Below are 17,095 nucleotides of genomic sequence, written 5' to 3' on the forward strand. Positions count from 1 at the left end.
TGAGCCAATTATAAGAGTTCAAGAACGAAAGTCACCAGTAAGCAGCTATTTGAAAAGTGGTGCGAGGCGTTTCTATGCTTTAAGAGCCTCGCGCGCAACGAAGACTCATTAATTCTAAAAAGACTGATGCCGGCAGATCGATTCTAAATGAACCAGCGTGACCTGCACGTCACGCTGTACTTATCAGAAACTGTCTTATAGCATAAATCATTGTAATCCTTCAGTGACACCGGGGATATGAGCTCTGCATATATTTATACAAACAATAATGTGTATCGTGTGTTTTTGTGAAATACACTGACGGAACGAAATTTGCTTTGGGAGATATCGCCAGTCAAATACGCCATTCAAAAGGAAAGGTTTGGTGTATGAAAGGCGAAAAGCAAAAAATCCACACAAAAAAAAAAACGATCATAACAAATTGTCTGAACCGCCCTTATGCTGTTTTTTCTCGTTCTGATGAATGCAAATATTCAACTAGCTTTGCATTAAAATGCTCACGTCTTGAAACTCTGTTTTTATTCCAAAGAAACTTTCAGGAAAAGAAGAGGAAGTGAAGATGTTTCGATTATTTCTTGCCCTAAGCTGCATTTTTATCCTGGGTACCTTTGTAGTCTCAAAGAATCAATCGGTAAGTGGGAATTTTTTGTCAATAAATACCAGGACATATCGTCTCTTTGTGGATGAATAAATGTTCTTAAATATTCATGCTCAACCCGGCAAGTTTATTGCTTAAACTACACAGTTTAGAGTCGTACCACGTTGTTCGAGATAGATCTCCCTTTTTTTTTTTTAGTGTTCGAAGAATGAAACACAGCCAATTAAGTGTGGAAAGTCTGTTTTGAAGGACAGTTGTTCCTGCCGCGACGGTATGAACGTATCATCATATTTGCTATTTCTTGATATTTCATATTTTTCTTTAACATTAACGACCATTTTTCACCTTTGTTTTTTTCAGGCAGAGACGGCAGAGATGGTCAAAACGGTATGGAATGTCCAAGAAAAATATTGGATAGTTAAGTCGCACTTTAAAGGTTTTTTTTGTAATAAACACTAAATCACTTTAACAGCCATAACTGGGTGAGAACGTTCTGCCAGCAATGTATAGTTAAGAACAAAGTGCGCTTGTAGACGACTACGGTTCTCCGAAGGGATAGTTGAAATGTTAAAATGTCTCTCGAAAATATCTTATGCTTCATGAAATTCCCTCACAGCACATATTTTCTTGTCTTTGATTGAAGGAAAAGATGGCCGAGATGGACGCGACGGGAAAATGGGAACAAAGGTTGGTGTGAGGAAATGAACAAAGTAATGAAGGACAAACGCCACAAGCGAAAACGGAAGAGAAGAAAAGAAAGATGTATTACAAACCGCTTTCAAACTAAAGGAATTTTGTTTACAGAATTCTGAAGTAAATAACCGCGTTCGAGTTGAATCACATGTATATTTTGGGCAAATTAACCGATGAGCTAAATTTTATATGTAGGGACTGACAGACTCCTCACGAGTTACATAGACGTTATTTGAGCTTAGTAGGGAACTAATGATATCGCTGAGTATTATAAATACGTATCCTGAATATTTGGACGATTCTCTGTCCTTATGGTGTATGATTTTCTACAGATCAAAGAGGACAGTAAAGCGGCACCTAGGATATGTAGGGTATTTAAAAGATACTTTTTAAAATTTTATTTCAGGGTGAGAAAGGCGAACAAGGTCTTTGTAAAGAAAGTGGAGGGAAAAATGCTGTCAAGGTGCGTGACTCACTCGATTTTTATCACCAAAGCTAACAATTTTTTTAAATCAAATTAGTAACTATCATCTCAGTCACAAGTTTTAACGAAAAGTTTCTTCTTTTCAGGGAGATAAAGGACAACGAGGACCGATGGGAAACGACGGAATGAACGGCTTAAAGGTTGGTGTTTAAATTTCTTAATAACTTAACTTCAAAACCATAAAAAAAGCAAAATAATAAAGCTTATTCCGCGCAGAAGCAGCGACAACTCTAATTGTGATGTAATATTTATTTTTGAATACTTAGGGAGTCAAAGGGGAGCAGGGCTTTCATGGGAAAGATGGAATAAATGGAACAAAGGTCAGTCGATGATTTTCCTAAGAAACCTCACTTCGAGTCTATAAAGTTTTTCAGAAAAACCTTACTGAACTCATTTGCCAAACAACAAAACAGCGGAAAAAAGGGAAAAAAAACGAAAAAAGTAGACCCCTAATTGAGGGAAGTTATTGGGCGTTCCAGAAAAAAAAAAACCTTAAACTGAAAACCGGCAAAAGAAAAAAACGATATAAGGGTTGGTAAACCGTGGCTATTTAAAAGCATTGTCATTACTCAGTTGCAGGTAAAATTCTATGCCCACTGTCGCACCACTGCCAACAAAAGAGTTCTATGGCCATTGCTTAGATATCTTCTAAATCGATCTCTACGATGTACTAAGTTCTTTTTCATCATGAAATAAACACTTTCAATTTTTTTTGTCAGGGTCAAAAAGGCGAAACCGGTCCGGCTGGTAAATCACCTCAAGGCGCCATCAAGTTTGGTGACACCGCTGAGAAATGTAGTCTGCGAACTGCTGGTACCGTTCGTTACAATGCTTCCCAAAATGCCTTGCAACTATGCGATGGAAGTGCTTGGTTGCCATTGGTGACTGGAGGGAAAGGTCACGTGGCCAGTAGACCTGGCCGTCACTGTATGGATATCCTAAAATCAGGTGTGATTATGATTTCTAAATGGTTTGGAAAATGATTGAGATTAAAAAAAATACGAGGAGACGATCTCAAATGATTTTAATGGTCTGTTTAAGGTGACAGGCGTGGTAGCGGACTTTACTGGATCGATCCAAACGGAGGCTCGACAGGTGACTCGTTTCAGGCTTTTTGCGACATGGAGACTGAGAATGGAGGTTGGACACTAGTTGCCACCAAGGTTTCCCCAAGCTTCATCTCTATAAAGACAGCATTTTCAGCATCAGCAGCTAAATCCACAGACTCAGATGCAGCGAGTCACATCCACCCTGACATGAGGGACTGGAAGGAGGTCATGTTCCGGTTTAATGACGTCAATACCATCCGGGTCATTTACAACAGGAAGGCAGGCGCTCCAAATAAGGACAAAACAGGGTTCGAAAATTTATTAATGGGGAGATCCCATGGGAAGCAAGGGAACGTCTTTGGGTTCTTCAAGTACAGCCCTGCAGATCGCCACAAGAAAACTCCAGCTGTGGGTTTTGCCAGATTGCGTCTAGACTTTCGATCGGGCAGGATTTCAGAATATTTTAGGGACAGCGACAAGTGGATTGACATGTGGAATATTGTCGACGGCTCAAACAACTACGTCACCTCCGACGACGTCCGCGCACGTGGTACCAAGTGCATTGCGGGCTACTGTTACTTAAACAAACCAATCTGGGTGATGGTGCGATAGAAACAAACTGTAGTTTGAAACTAAGAAAAGGCGCTGTCAAGTTTCTGTAAGGTGTTGCATGGGATTATAAAAAAGTAACTTGTTATAACAGCCAAACCTTGTTGTATTAGTAATAACAACTAATAAAAGAATAGATACTAGTGTCATTCACTACAAAGGAGTGTCAAAATCTCGTTATAGCTGCTTAAAATAAATGTTTTTAATGATAGAAATGTAAGGAATTGTGTTTGAGTTTTTTCGCTTTTCATTTATGTAATTGTTCTTCCTCGTTCGAAGTACTCTTTTTTTTTATTCAGCCCTCTTGGTAACGTGTGAAAGCGCATTGTCTTGCTTTCAATTTTATGTTGTTTCCTTTTATTGTTTGTTTGTTTTTTTGACACGATTAGTCCATTAACTACCTCATTGAATGGCTCCTCTAACCAAGTACAGAGATGATTGATCATTGGATGAAAAGTCTGAAAATTCCAATATGCCCACACCTACATGCCATGAGAAATTGGGACTGAGACGAACAAAGATAATGTAGTGTCAAATTATGTCTTCGTCTGTTTATCATTCATAATGCATAATTCAATTTTTAGTAACAATGATTATTACTGCAAGGCGAAGTAATCATTTCAAGGTGAACATCAGATTAAATAAAGAGAATTTTTTTGGCAAGTTTACCTTCCTAGCATAACTGCCAAAAAATTAAAAACACAGCGTTACCTGAACAAAAGCTATGGAAGCTCAAACACAAGAATGCCATGCAATAACTATTTTACCCATGTGCATTTACCTTGCGTCAGGAGCCTATTTCCTGCCTGAGTGTAGTTTGGATGAAGTCGATTTTCTCTTGATCGTCTTGGTAAAATGGGTCCTTGTTTACACATTATGGGATTTTGTTCCTAAGATAAGCTGAATCTTGTTCTGATGAAGACTGACAATAACCACGATTATTTCACAAAGGTCAAGAGACCTTAAAATTATTATTATTATCATTATCATTATCATCATCATCATCATCATCATCATCATCATCATCATCATCATCATTATCATTATCATTATCATTATCATTATTATTATTATTATCATTATCAATATTTTTACCATATCCAGGAGCCCATTACTTCAAGTAATGGGCTCCTGCCATATTGCAATTTGAGATATTTTCCACATATATATATATATATATATATATTGTTGCAGGTATTGCAAGGAAAGCAAAGAAAAATGTATGTCTCATCGTCACTGAGATAAGAGGGTCTCAATGAGGTGATGGCTTTTACCGCTAACAGTTAAAATTTTGGCTATTTTATAGCAAACGGTTAACTTCCTTCCTTTTTATCAGAAGAAAAACATTTTATGGTTAACTCTTTTTACGACTACGGCTAAAACTTGTCAACTTTTCCGCCTAACGACTAAATTTATTGACCGTTTTACAGCTAACGGTTAACCTCTTTGAGTACCTAAGATAAGCTAACAACTCACTGCAACGTCGTTAATCTCGATAGTGCCTTTTCCTGAAGCCGAGAAAACACTGGTAACCCTCGAACCATTCTCCCTCCGTCGTTGTGCGCGGGCTTTTGAAAGATGGCGGCTGTGTCGAATGTTTCTTTGCCGGAAATCAAGAGGGATCTTCTTTACGCAGTTAAAGAATGCTCAGAGAGAGGCTTGCTTCACAGTGCTAAGTGGTAAGAGCCAGATAATTAATGAGATTTTATGCTTTACTGAATTTACGAAGATGAAACATTTTGGCTGCACAAAAGACGAAAACCTCGACGTTCTGTAACTAATGATCAAGGGCAGAGTTATTTTATTTGCTCCATTGCATTCGTAGATTTTTTTTCCTGCAGTTCTGCTTTGTTGCGTTTTTGCGTCTCCACCGATAGACCTATTGATTACTTTTCTTATTTCTTATGTGAAGAACACTTTAACATTCTTTGTTAAACTTGACATAATTCTGCTAACCTTAGCAGTGAGACTGCAGATGAGTGGTGGAACGTGTGTCCCTATTTATATCGATCGGTAAGCTACAAAATCTAATGAAGGTGCGTGTCAAAAAATCAGTAAAAAAAATGGTGAAATATTTGTATATCAGTCAGCTCATATAAATTTTCTCTTCTGCACGTAGGGCAGCTGAGTTGGCATTTTCCATTCCATCCTTTGCAACACCCGAACATCTTCCTGTGACTGATTATCGGGATCCCGAATTTTTGAAAGATTTTGATAAATATACCTTGGGGAAGGCATATTTTGACCTGAAAGAGTTTAAGAGAGCAGCTTTCTTCTTGGAGGATTGTACAAGTCACAAAGGATACTTCTTACTTATCTATTCACATTATTTGGTAAGAAGCAATATCTTGGTGGTAGGCTACATGTTTAATGTTGTAAACCTCGGGCTTTATTAACCCTTTAACCCCTAAGAGTGACTAGCATCCAATTTCTCCTTACAATATCATCCTTGAATCACACATAAAGGTTACAAGAGTAACAGAAATGATCACCAACTAAGGAAGCTCTTGATTCTCCTTGTCAGCACCTTAGAAAATGTACTGAGAGCAGTATGGAGAATATGCATACTGACCTTAGGTTGTAAAGGGTTAAATCTCACTTGGAATGTTATATTCTCATTTTTTACCTCCCTTCCTCTCTCTCCTTCCCTCCCCCTCTTAAGTGAGGTAGGTGTAGATTTTTTCACTGTAGAAGCTTGCAAAATTTTTTAATCTACAACCTTTCATAAGTGCTCAGGAAAAGTGCACAGCTAAATTCTCAGAGTGAAATTTCATGCAATGTATTTTAGGTTGGGTGGAGAATCAATATTTACATTTCAAAGGGTTGAAATGACTTTACAAACACACTATAGATTGCCAGTACATTAAACACCAATATAGATTTCAACTGTTTTATTTTTCATCTGAATTGGTGTACTACATTGCATTCCATGTAAATTAGTTTTATTTATCACATTGTTATTAGGATGGGGAGAAGCACAAGAATGATAAAATGATGGATGTTTTAGGTAATGTCATGTCATGAACAATCTAATGATACTCTTATGTGACTACATATTATATAACATGAACAATATTCTCTGTCAGAAACTCTGGCTGTTTGAATGGTAAATAACTGTTAATTATTGGGGTAATGCGGTGGCCTGTCAATTAGTGGGATTGTGTTTAGTTCTTGGACAAGACACATAACCTCTCTCTACCCAAGAGTATCAATGGTTACTGCTGAACTGTTGAGAAAACTTGATTCAATACTGGTAGGGGGCAACCTATGATAGACTAGCATGTCATCCTGGGGAAGGAGTGATGCTCATAACAATTTTATGTTAAGGAGACTGCAATAGGTTTCAACCAAATGAGCCACTTGGCTTCATTCCTGACTTGACCATTAAACTCCCAGAAATGATAAACATTTAACTTCTCTGCATAACCTCCATGCATTATCCACTAAACAGGTAAAGAGAATACTCAAATTTGTCAGGTAGAAGTTGCTGTCTCAATCTTACACTAAATTCTTGGCACTAAAATAAAAGGAGGTGTGGCTAGAGGATAGAATTAATCTAATCTTGGGAGTTAACGGGTTATGTAACCAATAGAACACTTAATAATTGCTGTTTAGAACTTTATGGATTTAAAATTCATCATAATTGTCATTGACTCTTGAAAGGTCCTCAAGAAAATGTGAAAAATGAGCATTTGACGTGGCTGAGATCTGGACTCTGTGCAAGACGTGAAAAACTGGATGGATTCTGTCTCTTCTTGTAAGAGTTGATTCTCTGAGTTGGGTTTGCTATGTTGTGTCTTTTCCATCCTGTTAAAATAAGTTTGCATTTAGTTACCATACTCTTTAACCCCAGAAGTGATTACTGGTAACATATACCTTCTTTTTATAATATCCATTCATGCAAAATACCTGGAAGGTCATTAAATAGGAGGTATATTGATGTTTTGTAAATTATTAACTCCATAGCACAGTTTTTGCTCTGTGATTGTCAAGCAAATTAGTTTTTTTTTTTAATTTTCCATTTGATTTTAAATAATAGATTGGGTGTTATACTTAAAAAACTTGATCTAAGAGAAGAAGCACTTGAGGTGATGCTCGAAGCTGTGAAGAAGGAGCCTCTACATTGGGGCAGTTGGCTGGAGCTGTCATCTCTCTGTACGGACAAGGAAATGGTATGAGTTGTTTGTTACTTATGTATTTACTTGAATGATTCCATGCTGCTCTTGATTAAATGTTGGAGACAGAGGCTGTGCCATCCTTTCATGAAAGCGTCACTGAATTAGCACTTGCCATAAATGGTTTGAATGCAGGAGTGAGTGATATTTGATCCTGCAATCCTGTAGGTGGGAGTGTTCTTGAGAAGGACTGTTGTCAGCAGTAGTGACTGATATTGTGACACCCCTTTGTAGATGTTATCATCTGAGTCAGTTGGTGTCATGTATAATGTTTTATTTTCAGATTCAAGTAGAGAAAAGGAGTTTCCTATCATCAAACCTGGAACATTAGTTTTTAGACACAGACCTCTTTCACAAAAAGCAGACATAATTGCTATTCTGTTTATTCATGTAAATTAGCCTTTCAGACCTTGACAACATGATTAAAAAACAAATAGAATTTACACTAAAAAACAGTGCCAAGAAGGTTTGTAATCTGCTTACACATACAAGAAAAGTAACCATGACTGCCATTACGAAAGAGATCTGATATTATAATGTGTTTTTCACATTTAGCAGCGGTCTTTGACCCTCCCCTCCCATTAATTTTGATGGCTCACTTAGTCCTGATGTGTTTTCTTTGTTAGACTCTGTCAGTGACCCTCCCCTCCCATTTGATGGCTCACTTAGTCCTGATGTGATTTCTTTGTTAGACTCTGTCAGTGACCCTCCCCTCCCATTGGATGGCTCACTTATTCCTGATGTGTTTTCTTTGTTAGACTCTGTCAGTGACCCTCCCCTCCCATTGGATGGCTCAGTTAAAGTTATGTTGTGTTCTTTATGTTTAGCTACAGTCATTGACCCTTCCTTCCCACTGGATGGCTCAGTTTTTCCAAGCTCATGTCGCAATTGATCTTCAGTTGAATGAGGAAGGACTGGAGAGATATACAAAACTGAGCCAAGCTGGATTTGCTGACAACAAATATGTCTTACTGCAAACAGCTCTAGCACAGTACCATGCCAGAGGTACAAGTCTGTTAAGATTATCTGAGTGTGGTCAATCTCTCATAATCTCTTGTTGTTTCACCTACCTCTATGGTCATATTTATTTGAAATTGGAGAGCAGAGATGCCACAGATTCTTTTGCAAAAGTTTGAGGGTCTTTGAGCAATTATTTTTTATTCCTTTTACTTTTTGCTCGCATATTTGATTTTGCAGGATTTCAGGCTCAAATTTCTACAAATTTAATATTTGGTAGGCTAAAATCAAAAATGATCCCCTTAAAACAGGGCTAAAAAGGGCTTCTGGCTTTCCACTGTATTGTAATGCAATGGTTTAATTGACCAGGATTGATATGATCTTGAGTGAAGATATAATTATAACATCTTATAATGCATCTGCTTGAGTTTCCAAAGTTACAGAACTACAGAAGGTTGTAGCTGAGATAAGGGCTGTCAAGGGAGAATGCAGATGCCATCTGTGAAGTCAGAGAGCTAATGATATTGAACTAAATTTTACACATTATGTATTGGCTATGGTTTATCTGTTGGTTGCAGATTTTGATGCTGCATGTAAGCTGTTCAAACAAGTCAGAGAACAAGATCCATGTTCCCTAGAGCACATGGACACTTACTCCAATATTCTTTATGTAAAGGTGAGTGTTAAAATGTTTTAGGGCAGTTTGATATTTTTTTTAGGGTTGATAGGCAGATTGAAACAAGAAGAACCATCTGCCATCCTTCTTCTCTTAACTAAGTGAACAAAGTAACACTGATATAACTTTATTTAACTGGCTATTTAATAGAGGAACATTGATTTAAATCTTGCAGGAAATGAAACCAGAACTAAGTTACTTAGCACACCACACAAATAGTATTGATAGGTACAGAGAGGAAACATGCTGTGTCATAGGTTAGTATTGCTCTTGACTGAAAGTTCTCTGTGGCTCACAAAAGTTGTTGTTAAACCAACTTTTTTTTTTAAACTGAATTTATCAAATAAATGGTTTTTGAATCTGATTCCACATGTATAAATTACAAAAATTGCTTGGAATGATCTTTTAGGAAATTATTACAGCCTCCATGACCAGCATGAAAAGGCAGTGACATACTTTCAACGTGCTCTGAAACTAAACCCACAGTACACATCTGCTTGGACTCTTATGGGGCATGAGTTTATGGAGAGGAAGAATACTTCAGCTGCTATAGAAGCCTACAGGAAAGCCATAGGTAAACTGTTGTGTAAAGATGAGGTCTTTTTTGCTAGTTGCAATATTATTATAATGAATTTTTTTGGGCACTTTCACATGCAAGAAGTGGTATAATCCTGAAAACACTTATTGTTCAAGGTGGCTATGTTGTAGGTTAAAATGAAAGTCATGTAAAAATGGTTTTAAACTGCTGGTGTGTGGACAAGAACATCTTTATGCGCTGGACTGGGGTTGGTGGTTTGGCTTGAGACCTGGCTGGGTTATAGTGTTGTTTTCTTGGGCAAGACACTTGACTTTTGCAGTTCCTCTCTCCACATTCATGGTAGGATTGGGAATGGGTACCAAAAAAATTGTCTGGGAAGCCTGATGATTTGCAGGGTGGGGGACTGGACTGGTATCTCTTGTAGGGGTTAGCAGTGATACTCCCAGTCACCTCATGCCATGGAAGTTGAAATAAGCTCAGGCTGGACGGGTCACTTGAGTCTAGAACAGGATAGATGTGTAGACAAGCATTTCATACAAGAAAAAACAAAAACCACCAGAGGCTCAGTGAGCAAGTAATTTAAACCTTGTGAGGCTAAACTCAATCATTATACTGAACTAGATTTCATTATTGCTTTCCAGAAGTCAATTATCGAGACTACAGAGCATGGTATGGATTAGGACAAACATATGAAATTCTGAAAATGCCATTCTATTGCTTGTATTACTATAGACAGGCTCACAAATTCAGGTATTTACCATGATCTCTTACCAGCTGATTTTGACTGTGAAGATTAAAGTCTGTATTGGAAAAAGGGCAGCCCATAAAACTTTCTGATGCATTGTTTTGCAGACCAAATGACTCAAGGATGTTAGTTGCTTTGGGTGAAAGCTATGAAAAGTTAAACAGTATGCAGCAAGCTAAAAAAGTGAGTTTTTGTATTCTGTAGTTCATACAACTTTTGTCTTTTGTCTCCAATTGTGTAAAATGACATTTAGCAGTCCATCAAAGTTGGCTAGATGATCGAAAAAATTTTTTTTCAGTGTTATTTCAGGGCGATGTCAGTTGGTGATCTTGAAGGGATGGCTGTGATAAAGCTGGCAAGGTATTATAATTTACAAATTTCTTTTATGTGTAATGAATACTAATATGTTGACTTAACTTGTAGCTTACCATGTTTTCTGAAATGGTTTTCTGTTTTTGTTAGATTACACGAACATCTTAATGAGGATAATGACGCTGCGACTCAATACAACCGTTATGTAGAACAGACAGAAGTTGTTGGAGTAAGTGTATATTAGACCATGAAACCAGCCAATGATTTATCAGATTTATAAAAATGAATGTTGTTGATATATATATATACATATAATATTATATATATATATATATATTTTTTTCTTTTGCAGGTAATGTCTGTGGCTGATTTGTGTTCTGCATATGTGTTTTTGGCAAGATACAATCTGAAGAATAGAAATCTAGAAGCTGCAGAGATGTATGCACACAAGTGTTGTGAATTTAATGAGGTAAATTAGTTTTTTTTAGTTCTCTTTTCCTCATTAAACAATCATTTGTTTAACTGTCGTTTTGTCTTTAGTCCGTTCATTCCTTCCTCTCCTCCTTCCTACCTTTCTCAATCCTTTCCTTTCTCCTGTCTCCTCACACTCACTCCTTCACATTCCTCCTCCCCTAGACCTCCCTTCCTTTTTTCTGGCTTTCTTCCTCCTCTCTGTTCTCCTTCCTTGCTCCCTTCCTCCTTTCCACCCTATTCCCTCCCTTCCAGCCTGCTCCCTTCCTCCTTTTTAATCTGTCCCCTCCCTCCTTTCCACCCTGCTTCCTCCCTCCTTTCCAGCCTGCTTCCTACTAGCTGACCACCCTCCTCTATCCTTCCTTTCCACCCTGCTTCTCTCTCCTAACCACCCTCCTCCATCCTTCCTTTCCAGCCAGATCTCCACCCTTTCTTTCCACCTTGCTCCCTTTCTCCTTTCTACCCTCTCCCTCTTTTCCAGCCTGCTCCCTCCCTCCTTTCCACACTGCTTCCTACCTCCAAACCACCCTGCTGCCTCCCTCCTCTCTACCCTGCACCCTCCCTCTCTTCTTTTCACCCTGTTTCCTCCCTCCTTTTCCATCCTGCTCCCTCATTCCATTTTGCTTTCCCTTCCTTTCCACCCTATTTCCTCCCTCCTTTCCACCCTGCTTCCTACCTCTTAACCACCCTACTCCATTCTTCCTTTCCATCCTACTTTCCAACCTTCCTTTTCACCCTGCTCCCTCCCTCCTTTCTGCTTTTCTCCCTTTCTCCTTTCCACCCTGCTTCCTCCTTTTTACCTTGCTCACCTTCCTTTCCACCTTGCTCCCCTTCCTTTCCACCCTGCTCCCCTTCCTCTCCACCCCGCTCCCTCCTTCCTCTCCACCCTGCTTGCTACCTCTTAGCCACCTTCCTCCATTCTTCCTTTCCACCCTGCTCCTTCTTCCTAACTGCCCTCCTCCATCCTTCCTTTCCACCATGCCTTTCATCCCTCCTTTCCACCTTGCTCCCCCTCCTTTCCATCCTGCTTTCCCTCCCCCTTTCCACCATGCTTTCTACCTCCTAACTACACTCCTCAATTCTTTCCTTCCACCCTGCTCCTCCCTCCTAACCACCCCTCTCCATCCTTCTTTTGCACCCTGCTCTATGTCCTTCCTTTCCACCTTGCTTTCCCCTCCTTTTCACCCTGCTCTCTCTCCCTCCTTTCCACCCTGCTTCCTTCCTTCTAAGCACCCTCCTCCATCCCTCCTTTACACCCTGCTTCTCCCTCCTAATTGCCCTCCTCCATCCTTGCTTTCGTTCTTTCTCCCTCCTAACCACCCTCCTTCATTCTTCCTTTCCAACCTGCTCTCCATCCTTCCTTTCCAACCTGTTCTCCATCCTTCCTTTGCACCCTGCTCTCCCTCCCTCCTTTCCACCCTGCTTCTCCCTCCTAGCCACCCTCCTCCATCCTTCCTTTCCACCCTGCTTTTCCCCTCCAAACTGCTCTTCTCCATCCTTCTTGTCCACCCTGCTCTCCCCTCCTTTTCACCCTGCTCCCCCCTCCTTTCCACCCTACCCCTCACTTCTTTCCACCCTCCTCCATCCCTCCTTTTCCACCATGCTTTCTACTCCTAACCAGCCTCCTCTTTTTTTCCTTTCCACTCTGCTCTTCCCACCTAACCATTCTTCTCCATCCTTCTTTGCCACCCTGCTCTACCTCCTTCCTTTCCACCCTACTCTCCCTCCCTCCTTTCCACCCTGCTTCCTACCCCCTTACCACCCTCCTTCCCCCTCTTTTCCACCCTGCCTCCTACCTCCTAACCACCCTTCTCCATCTTTCCTTTCCATCCAGCTTCTCCCTCCTAACCAGCCTCCTTCATCCTTCCTTTTCACCCTGCTCTCCATCCTAACTACCCTCCTCCATCCTTCCTTTTCACCCTGCTTCTCCCTCCCTCCTTTCCATCCTGCTTCCTACCAGCAAACCACCTTCCTCCATCCTTCCTTTCCATCCTGCTTCTCCCTCCCAAATACCCTCCATCCTTTCTTTCCACCCTGCTTCTCCCTCTTAACTACCCTCCTCCATCCTTTCTTCCCACCCTGCTCTTCACCCTTCCTTTCCACCCTGCTCCCCCTCCTTTCCATCCTGCTTCCTACTTCCTAACCACCCTCCTCCCTCCTGTCCACCCTATCCCTCCCTTCTTTCCACCCTCCTTTTTATCCATCCCTTCATTGCTTTCCCTTGCCATTTCTTTCCTCCTTTTCCTTCTTTCATTTGTCTTCTTTCTCCAACCCCCCTTATTATTTTCTATCTGTGTTCCTTTTTTTATGTGTTTCTCCCCCCTGCCTTCTTTTATCAGTTTCCTTCAATTGCCCATTCCATTTTATTTCTCATCTCCTTCAGTATATGAACTTTTCTCGTTTCCCTAGGGTAGAGAAGAGGGCAAAGGACTGCTTCGCCAAATTTCCAACAGCCGGTCCAGTGGAGATGGTGCCAGAGAGAGTGCAGATGCCTTCACCCAAGAATTATCACTTGGAAATATAAGTGTCGACCATGAAACAAGTATGTCGCCTGTGGTACGAACCAACTTGGATTTCAACACCCCTTGAGAACAGCTGACTTTATATAGTTTGGTTAAAAGAGAAGCTTAGATCAATTTTACATTTTGTCTCTATCAACTGCTGGAACTTAATTTTTATACTAATAACTCAAGTTGCTCCACAACATCTGCTGTTGGTAGCTGTGTTTCTGATCTAATGTACAGAGGGATCAGAGATGTGTGCAGACCTGGAAAGTTTTAACCTGGACAAGGCTGACTTAGTGAGCTAAGAAACAGCCCTTAGCACTTTGCACAGAGCTGTTATTACAACTTAAACTGTTGATGTTTATCACAACACGATCATGTGACTTGTTATTTTTTCTCACTAAGAGAGGTCTAACCTATGAAAAATAATTACAGTGTGTTACCTTGAGAAGTAATGTTTACAGTAACTGTAACTGTTACAAACAATAAAATGTTTGCCCTTGTTTTGGTCTGTTAAGGTAATTTTTCTCTTAAGTTACCACTATGGTGAAATCAAGCTTCCCAGCCAAGGTTTTAGTACTGAGACATGGTTACCACAGGTCAGGAAAAAGTCACAGAATAAAATAAATTTCTTTAAGGGAAAAGTCAGGGAATTTCAGTTTGAGTCAGGGAAAATTTACAGCTCTGGGAGAAATTGGGGAGAAGTGAAATTTCAAGGACAATATCATGTTTTTTATCTTGTCATGGCCATCTGCATGATTTAACATGGCAGGGCTTTTTTCTTTGTCACACATTGTTTTATGTAGTTCAGACTCTTGATCCACTTACATGTAGTGATATCCTTTTCCTTTGTAATGCAAGTTCAAGATGGTTTGTGAATGAAATCATGGATTTCTTTTTCACCAATTTTCATTTTCTAATATTCTAATTCTTTGGTACATTTCAGAGAAATGAAAGGGGTTGGAGTGATCTAATATTGTTTGATTAAATTAATCAACAAGCTGATTTCAAGTTTCCAGAAAAATTGATCAATTTTCCATGTCTCCTTAAGGATATATCAATTGATGTAAACTATATTTGGCTTGCTGAAAGCATTATTTTATGGATGGAGAAGATAGCTTTGAGGGTGTGGTTGGAAGATATGATCATGATTTGTTTGTGAAATTGTCAATATGCCATTTTTTATATATTAAAAATTCAACTTAGAGGCTCCAAAGCTTGGGGAAATAAAACAAAAGAAATCACATCGAGTTTGAGAGATGAATGATTAATTTCTTTTGTTTTATTACCCCTAGCCTCAGAACAATGCTGGAATTTTAATATGTCAAAAATGGCCTATTCAGTCGGTCAGGGAAATTTTACATTTTTCAGGTAAAGCTCAGGGAATTTCAAACACCTATGACTGTGGCTTGTGAGATGATGGAATAACTATCATCATTTGTAACTTTAATTTTTATTGATGGGAATGATATGTACTGAAAAAAAGGGGAGTAGTCAGTAAATGTTTCGTAAAAGAGAGCTTTATGGATACTATGATGACTCTTACATGAAGTCGGCTAGTGTTAGGGAAAACCCCGCACGTCCTAAAGCAGTCGAATTATTTCTCTACAGTTCATTAACTAGTCAAGCAGCCATCACGAGAATTAGCTTTCACCCCTATCCATAAATAGAGAAGTAATGACATACATGACATAACATCTGGATAAGACCTTACGCTGCTGTGATGTCAAGAGCTTGTGACAATTAAAATTTTCTGCTGTCAATCAAATGCTAGAGGATTATTAATAGATCGCTAACTGTCATACAAAACCGGTTCAAAACCGGTTTTAGTGGTTTTCACCGAATGAAGAACATCCTGTTTGTGTGCATTGGAGTGTGATCGCTTTGTGGGCAATAGAGTTGGATCGCTCGGAATGGTCAATAGATCGACGAAAGATCGAGGAAATAAAGGAAAATAGACCGCCATGACTGAAGAGAAAACTATAGTCGAAGAAACGGGTGAGCCTAGTGCTACTGAAACGGCGGTAGTTGATAATACGGACAAGGAATCGACGGAGCGAGCCGAGGTCACGGAGGCAGAGAAAGCACATGGCGACCAAGAACCATCTAAAGAAGAAGGAGAAGCGGAAGAGAAATCGAATGACGAACAACCTTCCAAAAGACAACGTGGAAGACCAAAGAAGACCGAAAGCAGCGAACCAGCCGCCAAGAAACCGAAGACGGAAAAGAAAGGAAGGCAAGCTCCGGAAAGAGTGAGCAGTCGTGTAGCGAATCAAAGAGCTGGGATTAAGCTTCAAACGACAGAAGAACTGCCTAAAAAGAAACGAACACCATCAAAGAAAGCTACCAAGAGCGAAGTGGAAAGTGGAGCGACGACCACGGAACAAAATGGTACATCTGTGGAGGTTTGATTCCCGTGAGGAAAGCCCTAAACATTCGCATCGATAACCTACATTTATAAAGTTTGACACATGTTGAAAATTGCATAAGTTTTCAGCATTATTCTGAAGCATTCACACGGTTTCTTTGTGCGACTTTCACCTGCCATTTTCATTGTTTTCATGAACCCCTCCAGACGGCCGGCCATGTTGTTTTTATCATTCTCAACATTATTCCCATCGTAATTCAAAGGTTTCATGCTTGTAGTGGCTCGCGTCGGTTACTGGGGCAGTAAGTTTGAACCTCCTTGTTGCATTTCAGACTAGATTAATTAAAACTACTTTTTAGTTTAATACGTGTGTTTTCAGACAAGGTTGGCAAAACGCATATTTTTAAACAGCCAGTTTTAAGCTTTATGTAGATTTGGTCTTTCGCTCGCATAACATAGTTCATGTTCTTATAAGGGGTGTACCGTTTTCATTTTTTTTACCAAAAAAAAAAATAAAATTATAATTCATTCATAAAATCACTCGTGTCTTGATCTTTATCTCGCCGACCAATAGGGGCTGTAAGCCGTCCCCACTCTCCCGACCCTCAGGGACTTCGTGGAATTTGTAAAATATTACGCGAGATGTCTAAAGAAAACAAAGAGGCGTTAATCTCTTTTTCGCCACTAAACAAATTGAAACGGAATGAATAAGGAATTACGGAATCTGCGGCTTATTTTCCTTGTGGCTTTGCGAAACATTTTGGGACAATGACACTTTGGGTGCCTGTCCTAAACTCAATAATCTGCACAAAATGATTGAAAAGAGCAGAATTATTCCATTCATAGCAGATTGCTTTCCTTGCACTTTCCTTTAGCTAGCTGCTCTCTACCTCAAATGAAAGCTAGGGCACATGTC

At 39.6% G+C, this 17,095-nt stretch overlaps 3 protein-coding genes across 3 annotated transcripts; all 3 read left to right on the plus strand.

The window, feature by feature from the left end:
* The first annotated feature begins 498 nt into the window (after positions 1-498).
* Positions 499-3,537, plus strand: LOC131781657 (collagen alpha-2(I) chain-like). Its single transcript, XM_066169554.1, has 9 exons — positions 499-631; positions 797-869; positions 959-985; positions 1,242-1,285; positions 1,698-1,754; positions 1,862-1,915; positions 2,042-2,095; positions 2,495-2,723; positions 2,817-3,537. Exons 1-9 carry the CDS (start codon positions 560-562, stop codon positions 3,434-3,436), a joined length of 1,230 nt encoding a protein of 409 aa, XP_066025651.1. The 5' UTR covers positions 499-559; the 3' UTR covers positions 3,437-3,537.
* A 1,451-nt stretch (positions 3,538-4,988) lies between these two features.
* On the plus strand, positions 4,989-14,315 carry LOC131781444 (cell division cycle protein 23 homolog). The gene is made up of 15 exons (XM_059098103.2): positions 4,989-5,112; positions 5,553-5,766; positions 6,398-6,440; positions 7,097-7,190; positions 7,473-7,605; positions 8,436-8,613; positions 9,144-9,241; positions 9,417-9,498; positions 9,651-9,815; positions 10,421-10,529; positions 10,632-10,707; positions 10,823-10,884; positions 10,987-11,065; positions 11,189-11,305; positions 13,717-14,315. The coding sequence occupies exons 1-15, from the start codon at positions 5,012-5,014 to the stop codon at positions 13,894-13,896; spliced, it is 1,731 nt and encodes a 576-aa protein (XP_058954086.1). The 5' UTR covers positions 4,989-5,011; the 3' UTR covers positions 13,897-14,315.
* A 1,344-nt stretch (positions 14,316-15,659) lies between these two features.
* LOC131781549 (selenoprotein BthD-like) lies at positions 15,660-16,719 on the plus strand. Its single transcript, XM_059098224.2, has one exon. The coding sequence runs from the start codon at positions 15,776-15,778 to the stop codon at positions 16,220-16,222; it is 447 nt and encodes a 148-aa protein (XP_058954207.1). The 5' UTR covers positions 15,660-15,775; the 3' UTR covers positions 16,223-16,719.
* Positions 16,720-17,095: the final 376 nt, after the last annotated feature.

The sequence above is a fragment of the Pocillopora verrucosa genome, chromosome 1 (genome assembly GCF_036669915.1).
Source record: "Pocillopora verrucosa isolate sample1 chromosome 1, ASM3666991v2, whole genome shotgun sequence".
NCBI lineage: Eukaryota > Metazoa > Cnidaria > Anthozoa > Scleractinia > Pocilloporidae > Pocillopora > Pocillopora verrucosa.

Excerpts from the sequence above, each read along its gene's own strand:
- LOC131781657 (XM_066169554.1), top strand. The coding sequence starts at position 560 with ATGTTTCGATTATTTCTTGCCCTAAGCTGCATTTTTATCCTGGGTACC. Across the intron at positions 1,755-1,861 it reads GAGGGAAAAATGCTGTCAAG|GGAGATAAAGGACAACGAGG; the intron begins GTGCGTGACTCA and ends TCTTCTTTTCAG. Across the intron at positions 2,724-2,816 it reads TATGGATATCCTAAAATCAG|GTGACAGGCGTGGTAGCGGA; the intron begins GTGTGATTATGA and ends GGTCTGTTTAAG.
- LOC131781549 (XM_059098224.2), top strand. The coding sequence starts at position 15,776 with ATGACTGAAGAGAAAACTATAGTCGAAGAAACGGGTGAGCCTAGTGCT.
- LOC131781444 (XM_059098103.2), top strand. The coding sequence starts at position 5,012 with ATGGCGGCTGTGTCGAATGTTTCTTTGCCGGAAATCAAGAGGGATCTT. Across the intron at positions 5,767-6,397 it reads TTATCTATTCACATTATTTG|GATGGGGAGAAGCACAAGAA; the intron begins GTAAGAAGCAAT and ends CATTGTTATTAG. Across the intron at positions 9,816-10,420 it reads AGCCTACAGGAAAGCCATAG|AAGTCAATTATCGAGACTAC; the intron begins GTAAACTGTTGT and ends ATTGCTTTCCAG.